General features: G+C 38.7%; 1 protein-coding gene across 1 annotated transcript in view; it reads right to left on the bottom strand.

The window, feature by feature from the left end:
* Positions 1–7,992, bottom strand: part of EEA1 (early endosome antigen 1) — a 76,479-nt gene that overhangs the window by 5,935 nt on the left and 62,552 nt on the right. The window contains exons 23-25 of the mRNA XM_009321361.1: positions 7,979–7,986; positions 1,603–1,788; positions 1,026–1,157 (exon numbers count right to left, since the gene is read on the bottom strand). Coding sequence (XP_009319636.1) covers positions 1,026–1,157; positions 1,603–1,788; positions 7,979–7,986 — 326 coding nt within the window. The remainder of the gene's footprint in view (positions 1–1,025; positions 1,158–1,602; positions 1,789–7,978; positions 7,987–7,992) is intronic.

Below are 7,992 nucleotides of genomic sequence, written 5' to 3'. Positions count from 1 at the left end.
AATCAAGATGAATATTAAGCTGCCATTGGTGTGCGCACATTTTATATACATCTTGATAAATTTTCTTCTTTAGAACAGAGACTTTAGGAATGACGAGAATAATAATAACCTTTCCCCAAAATCCAAGAAAGTACTGGGCATAGATTGCTTGACAGAAACAAAGTACAGACTTCTATCTAAAAATAAGAAACCATTTTCTAAACACTGGAGAACAAGAGAACATCTGAAACTCGTAAGATATCACGTTACTTTCTTTTTATTAGTGTATAGGGACTGTACCTTCATTTATACTTGTGCAGCAACTTAAACCCTATGTGCTTAACAGATGCAAATAAAACTACTAATAGTATAATATGGAAAACACAAACTCTGGCCTTTTAGAAGTATTTGTTTCTACAGAGACTTAAAAATGAAATACATAGAATGTGGCGAGAAATAGCTTGTTTTACTGAAGACTAAAAATTATTTAATTAAAGCCTCCAAAGTTTTACCCTTTAGAGAGCTCATTTGATTGTTATGATTGTTGGTCTTTTATGAGGATCCTGACATTGTTTTTTCCCCAACTGTGACTTTTTAAGACATTTTAAGAAACCACAGCACATCAAGGGAGTTTCAACTCTACCACTCATCCTTTAGAAGTACCAGATGTGCCTACAATATCTGGGAAACTTCACGCTCATGACACTTTTGGGCATCTTTTCTGCACTTCAGAATAGTCAAGGCAAGGGTATGCACAGTGAATCTACAGTGAAACAGAAGAAAAGTCAGGACATACAACCCATCCTGAAGCTAATATGTGGTCCACCTGGCCAAGAACACTGGGCACCGGTGCTCCAGGATTATCACTAATCAAGTCAGCATTGCTCAGGAACCCCAACAAAATCTGTGCTTTGGCTCCCTTACCTGTAATACTGATATTTACAGCAACCATCTTTGCAAAGCCATTCCAGATAACATCTACTGAGTAGGCACATATTTCTTATCAGATAACCAACCACATGAAGACTCAGTTTGTCTCAATATACCTTCTCAAATTCTTGCTTGCAGGCTCTAAGCTCTTCACCCAGCTTGACGCTTTCTTTTTCAAGTCTACTCCTTATTTCCTGGAGCTCTATTGTTTTACATTTTTCATTAGCCAAGTCTTTTTCTTTCAAAATCTTGAAGAGAAATAAAAAGTGCTAGAAAAGTTACTTCCTCCAAGTTCACAAAATTAAAAAAACAATCAAACAAAAACCATTCAGGGCCCAAAACCTACCTGGAGGTTTTGTAATTAAGGGGAAACAACTGCCACAATCTCTATCCACAGTTCGTAGTGCAAACAATTAGCAGCATGTTTGCAGTTTTAGATTTAAAACTAATAACATTTTTGCACCTGTCTAGCCACTTAGAACAAATTAACAGCCTATTTCGAACCAAATTCATTTCAACTGTCTTTTAAAAGCCTTTGCACCAGAAGTTCAGTAAAACTGCCATTGCTATGCACTACAACAGTGCTATGCCCTCAAAATACCCCTTGTTTAGAGATGTAACAGAAATTAATAAAGGGTGCCTGCATGGGATGGATGTGTCTGTGTGAAGATTTCAAAAGACAGAGGCATTTACCCTGTCATTCTGAAGATCCTGTAACATTTTGGTCTTCTCGCCCAGCTGCTGCTCCTTCTTTGATGCATCCTGCTCCAGTGCAGACTTCGCTTTCTTCAGTTCCTGAATCTGCTGATTATTGCTAGCAATTCGATTTCTGCTGGAAACTAATTCTTCTTGAGCTAGAGCAAGTTTTTCTTCTGTGGACTAATTACAAAGAAAGTTCTACAAATCATCTGTCAGCATAAGAGCTTCAGATACTCAACAGTCACTTTAACATTTTTCACACGGAAAAATCGTTATCTAGCATGCAACATTTAGCTTCAAATGTTGACAAAGCATAGTTACAGAAACTTCTAGGTTACAAGGCTACCCTGAGTAAAAAGAAACTACCCCAGTACCATTTCCAGCAGCAATGCCTTACTGTACATATTCCAGCTTGCATCCTTCCACTGAGAAAAGGTGAAAACATACAAAAGGGCAGAGAATGAAAGGTAACTGATGAAAAGAGAATGAGCTTGAATTTTCTCACACAAATTTATTTTATTCTCTGGGCGAAATCAACTGCTCTATAACTCTAGACAGCTGTTCCTTAAGACGCAGTGAAGCTATACTGTGAAGATTTCAAAAGCCATTCAATGCTATTTTTTACCAACGACTTAATGAAGCTAGTGCTAGGACAATTGTAAAATTTTTGAAAATCCTAAAGTGGAATGTACAACCTAAAAACGCCAATATCAGGACAAAACATTTCACAATCTCAGCTGCATCAGCATTTTAAACACAAAATTTAAACTTCCATTCAAAATCTACTACAGATTATATTTTAATTTGCCTCCAACTCTGCCTATTACCTAGAGAGAGAACTTGGATTTATCTCTCTACAACAGGTCGCAAAAACCCAAGAAACAACCTAAAACTTGCACCAAAGGCTCATTCTATTTGTTCACAGCAAAGTCAAACTTTGGGGTTCTTCTTGAGTAGTATTCTGGAGGTTATTTTTTTTTAAGCCTTCGGCTTAGGCAAGAACTAGCTCTACTTAGAAGCATGTTCTTTCACAAAGAAACAATGAGAAAGAAAAAAACCAAATTCATCCTCCACTCCTCCAAAATATTGGTATCTTACGGAAATTTTTTATGTTAAGATACAGAATGTGAGGTGAGGAGATTTATTACCAGTAATGGGTTTATTACCTTCAGTGCATCAGTAAGGATTTAAATTCTTTCAAGATAAACTAAATTCTTTTTGAAGCTCTTACTTAAATCCTAATCAAACCTCTTGTTGAAGGTTAGTGATTTTAAAGGGAACAATAAGCACAACTTTGACTTCACTTAATTACACATATGCTTTAGCCACTCCCATGTTGATTTAAAAACAAATTGATTTCTGATGCCTCCTAACCCTCCTTCTAATATCTAAAGTATTTTGCCTATAGTCAGACTTAGTTTGAAACACCAATGATGGAACACTGCTCATTCAATAGCATTTTCAACAACCCCAGTGGCTCTTACAACGCTCACACTGGCTTTTAAAATTAATTTGCAGACAAAATATTTTATTTGCTTTCTGAGCTATTAGATATTACTACTTAACACTTCACAAGGTGTTAACTCAGATTTTTTTTTAAGCAAAATAGGAGGTGCTTTTACAGTTTCAAGCTTTCAGCAGCGTGGGTCTTTCAGAAAGCAAAATTATCCCTCTCTGCTCCACTGTGGGCAGTGGAGTACCTATTTTCCTAACAATGAGAAAGGATGGGAAGTGTAGCATCATCATATAACATCTTCACAGGAAAACCCAATAGTCTCTGCAGTTTTATAAAGAAAGATAATGAAGCCACAGCTTGTATTCAAATTTGTTTCCAGTAGAAGAAATGTGGTTGCATCCAATTTGTTAGCACAGGATGATGAAATTTGATGAAGTGGATAGCGACACCCAAATTAAAAGCCTCACATAGGGGATACTCCTCTCTCACACACACTCCCCCCAGAGTGTCTACACTGGACAGGTTATCTCATTGTGTCTATACCTAGGCTAAGACAATGTAAACATTCTTATAAGGGGAGCCAGTATTCAGTGTACTTTGCACTGTATTATGCACAAACATTTCTGTAATTCAGTAGTTTGTAATGTAAGAGACCTGGAATTTTGCATACAATTTAGCATGCTATAGCTTACATGTACAAGTGCCTCTTTGCTGTCATTAATAGTGATGCTACCTACCTTAACTGGGAAACCATTCAATATAATTTTAACAGTAAATCAACCTTCTATCTATTTATGCCTTTCTTTCTGCTTTGCTCAGAAGTCCCTCACAGCATCCTTTGGAAATGAGCAAAAATCTTCTGGCACATGGTTAAACATTCCAGTTATCCTTCCTCCTGGCCCAGTCTCCACTGAGACCATAATTTAGCCCGATTCCTTTGGACTGCTGAGGAGCTCAGATCTTTAACATAAAATCACCTCTCAAAACATCTGGTGCCATTTACCTTGTTTAATTACCATTCAGTTTTGCCATTGCTCCCAGAATATTACAGGTGTTCTCCCAACAAGATACCCTCACTCATGAGATTGTTCTTTAGGATGACAAACAAAACCAAATGCAAGGAAAAGGTACAGAACAAAAGATGCCAATCTGTACTTATTTTTGTAAACAAAAACAGATGCTAGGATGACTAGTATAGAGTTTAAATAAATGAATAAAAAGGTAAGAAGATATCACAGTCTGATTCACTACAACTTGGGCTGTTGCAGTGCAAATAATAGTGCCAACAGCAGAACTGGTCCTAGCTGGGTGGTAGGACCCGGATTCATTCCACCTAAGTGAGGTGCACAAATGAGCATTTTAGTCTGTGTGCTCCCTGATCCCAGTCCACAAGGAGAGACATGAAATTATTCACAGATGCTAACCTGATCTCTCTTCACTTCCTAAGAAGGGTTAGACTGACTGTAGGTAACTTAGGCTCCTGACTTACAGACCTGAGGTTTGGCAGCATGAATATTGTCCCAGAATGTCCACTGAAGATACACTGACAGTGATGCCAATATTGGAGGCAAAGAAACATTCTTTTGAGAACACAGAGAAAACCAGGACTGACTACAAAAAGCACAAATGCCAAGACTGAAGGATACTTGGCAGAGCTCAGGAGAGCAGGATTCACACAAAGTATGTTTGCACTAACTCAAAATCAAGGCAAAAATAACAGTTCTGTATTTTTATTAACTCTTCTATATAAAAAATGCCTTTTCCACAAAAAAAATTTAAACATTTTGTGTGTGTATGTATACAAAAAATATTTATATATTATATATATATTTGTATATATGTGTGTATATATAAAAATATTTAGTGGTATTCTTTTTTATTATATATACTTTTTTATCAAAAACTATAGCTTTTACAAGCACTCAAATCCTACCCAATTTCTTTTTCCAGTCACAGAGACAAAAATGTATGAGTAGTTACTGTCATAGACGGTGCATTTTTAAACTGAAGTAGATTTGCAGCAAATAGTATCCATAAAATTATAAGTACGTTCTCACTTCCGATTTTGTTACAACACTTGTCACCTTTCCTCTGCATGACTTACAGCTCCAAAGTTTGCATCTGGCTACAGCTACATAGCTAGGATCTTCTGTTATTGAACCAGAAACTAGGATTCAGCCGTGCTGATGGCACTCCAGAGAGCAGCTGCCCACTCTGCGGCTCGCTCTCGTGCAATGCTGTACCTCCAACTGCAAAACTTCGCTGAAGCATTTGCTTGCTTTTCAGTCGCACCTCTGTCTCCCAGCCGGAGGTGAGCCAGCGATCCCAGCAGTGATATTCGAACAGATGCCAGCAGATGGTGCTCTGTGTACGGCCCAACTCCTGCCATCCCCTCCCAGGAACTAGACCTACCACCCTACCCATGTCACCCATACACTGTAAGGCCTTTTACGATCTATCCCCACGCCTGAAATCTTGGCCTCACCAAAAGCATGGTGCTACACCACGTGAGAATATTTGTTTTCCCTTGTAGTATTTTTAACTAAGGAAAACCTAGCATCGCTAGGATCTCACGATACAGCCTGGCCATGCAGGTCCTGGACAATGCTAGGCTTCAAATCGTGCTGACTCAACGCAGCTGTGCAGGGAGTTCGTGTCTCTACTAAAAATCCTGCACTGAAAGACACCCAAGCTCACCTCGCATACAAGTTTTAAAAACTTCTACTACTGCCTACTAGTAAGATTAAGACCAACCTGAACCCCAGCCCACCCACCAGCTTCAGTTCCAAACTTTAATCAAAATCCATAGCTCTGGCTCAAATTACCTACTTGATTAAGTAACTCGCCCAAGGCAAAACATAATCCAGACAACTGACTTTGAATTGGACTGTGAAACTCCACCATAAAGTTCTTCTGACTTGTGCGGCATTTTGATATCCAGCTCTCAAGACTAACATCACGCTGAGGCTTTCTGAATGTGCTTTTTCCTTTGCGGTCTTCTAAGACCCGTTATCACTGCTTCTTTAGGTTAACATTGCAATGAGGCAACACATCCACAATTGAAGATTGGCTCCCCACCTTTCCCTCTTCTACATTTTACAGAAAAAAGTGGTGGCAAGCAGACCTCACTAATCCTAATTAATATATGTTTTTAATTTTTTTTTTTTTTAAATCGAGTGAACAGCCTCCAAGTTGGTACATCACTTCAGTACTGAGGACCCCAATCTTCCTCAGGCTCTCTAGACTCCACAGAGACTTACATAATAAATCAAGTTACCTGACTGCTCATCTTGAAAATCTTATTTTCCCGTTGCCATCACCTTATTTTACCTTTTTGCAGGGATGTTCTCCCTCTCTCTTGCTACCATCCCCATTCAGGTTTAAAAGCATGTGGGACACCTACTGTCCTACTTTATACTTGCCAGAACTAGAGGTCATCAAGCTGGTTTAATAATACTTATTCAGAGCTATTTCTGCAACAAGTGATACTTAAATGAAAACTATACCAAATAACCCAGGTACTGAGCACATCCAATGCTTTTACAGGTCATTGCATTACCAAATGTTGATCTAAATGCATTGCAGGAAATTAACTCACAGATGTACGTGTGTTATAGTAACTAACTGTAAGAAAGAGTATATTTAAACCACCGCTGCTTGTTAATCATGCTGAAGTTCTTCACAATTTAACATAGCGATTCAACCAAGCTGCACTGAAAGTAAAGCTTCTGTAACCTGCACGGAAACGTGGCAGGTAATTTAATGCTACAGAAGAGCAAGATTAATAAAAATCCAATGGCCTATATGTAAAGGAGCTATTTCTTTTTTTCTTAAAATAACCCCAAACCTGGAGTTTGGCTAGGGCTCCACAGCTCACATGGGCCTATCTGAAATGGCCACAAGACCTTTAAAAATTTCAGTGGTGGGACTGAAAGGCCTCCACTGGGACAGATGAAAGGGAGCGATGAAATCTAAGCAGTCACCAAAGGCTCCCTTTATACATAACGAAGCAAACAGAAGCTGACGTCTAAAACAGATCAGATGATCTGTCCTCCCGAAGTGCCTATTTCTCTCCATAAACTTCAGAAGAGCCTAGAATAATGGAGTCAGACAGACACAGACAAAGCTGCAGTGGGATTAATCTGAAGGGAAAAGTGCCAAAGCTACACATCTTGCCAGTAGACAGCCAGTCTCTGCAGCACAGTATGTCCTGGGACTAACTGGAGCATTGGCTTAGCACTAACATGAAGGAGGGGAGCAGAAAAAAAGGACAAAAAACACCTTTGCTGACTGACTCAACTCCCAGCAATACCTCTTTGAAGGCTCTACACCCTAATACCAAATCAGATCAATTCAGCTTAGGAACAGCAAAAACTTCAAGGACTAAGTTCTGATGCTTGTATTCCAGGCAGGTCCCTAAACCTACTGTTTCTATTAGTTTGACATCTCTGAACGTCTACAATCAGCCAGGAAGAAGCGGAAGGGGCAAGGACATGGGAAAAGACTGACAACTAAAATTCTAGTTAAATCATCTAGAAGATAGCAGTTACTCACATGCTGGCAGAGACTTTGCCCTAATTAGCTATACTGTTTGAATTAGCTGAAAGCTACAATATGTAACACGAAAAAGCAACACGAAAAATTAACTCTTAAAAGAATACAAAAATAAATCATCTTTCATTTTGCTGCTGCACAAACGCAAGGGTATTTCAGGTAAACTGGCAAATACTCTTGGCTTTAAATTAGTTTCAGGATGTCCTCTGTCCGGGGGGAAAGGATTGAACAGCACTAAATTCTATATATAGGAGAAGAGCTTTTTTCCACCTATACAGTTCTCACACTGTTTCTTGGTCTTCAAAATGGATATGAACAGATCTACTAAGTCACATATGACACTAAAATGACTGTAAGTACCTTAAGGTCTTGCC

Source organism: Pygoscelis adeliae, unplaced genomic scaffold (genome assembly GCF_000699105.1).
Source record: "Pygoscelis adeliae isolate BGI_AS28 unplaced genomic scaffold, ASM69910v1 Scaffold232, whole genome shotgun sequence".
Classification (NCBI taxonomy): Eukaryota; Metazoa; Chordata; class Aves; order Sphenisciformes; family Spheniscidae; genus Pygoscelis; species Pygoscelis adeliae.
The sequence above is the reverse complement of the archived record's forward strand: the minus strand, read 5'-3'. Positions and strand labels throughout refer to the sequence as shown.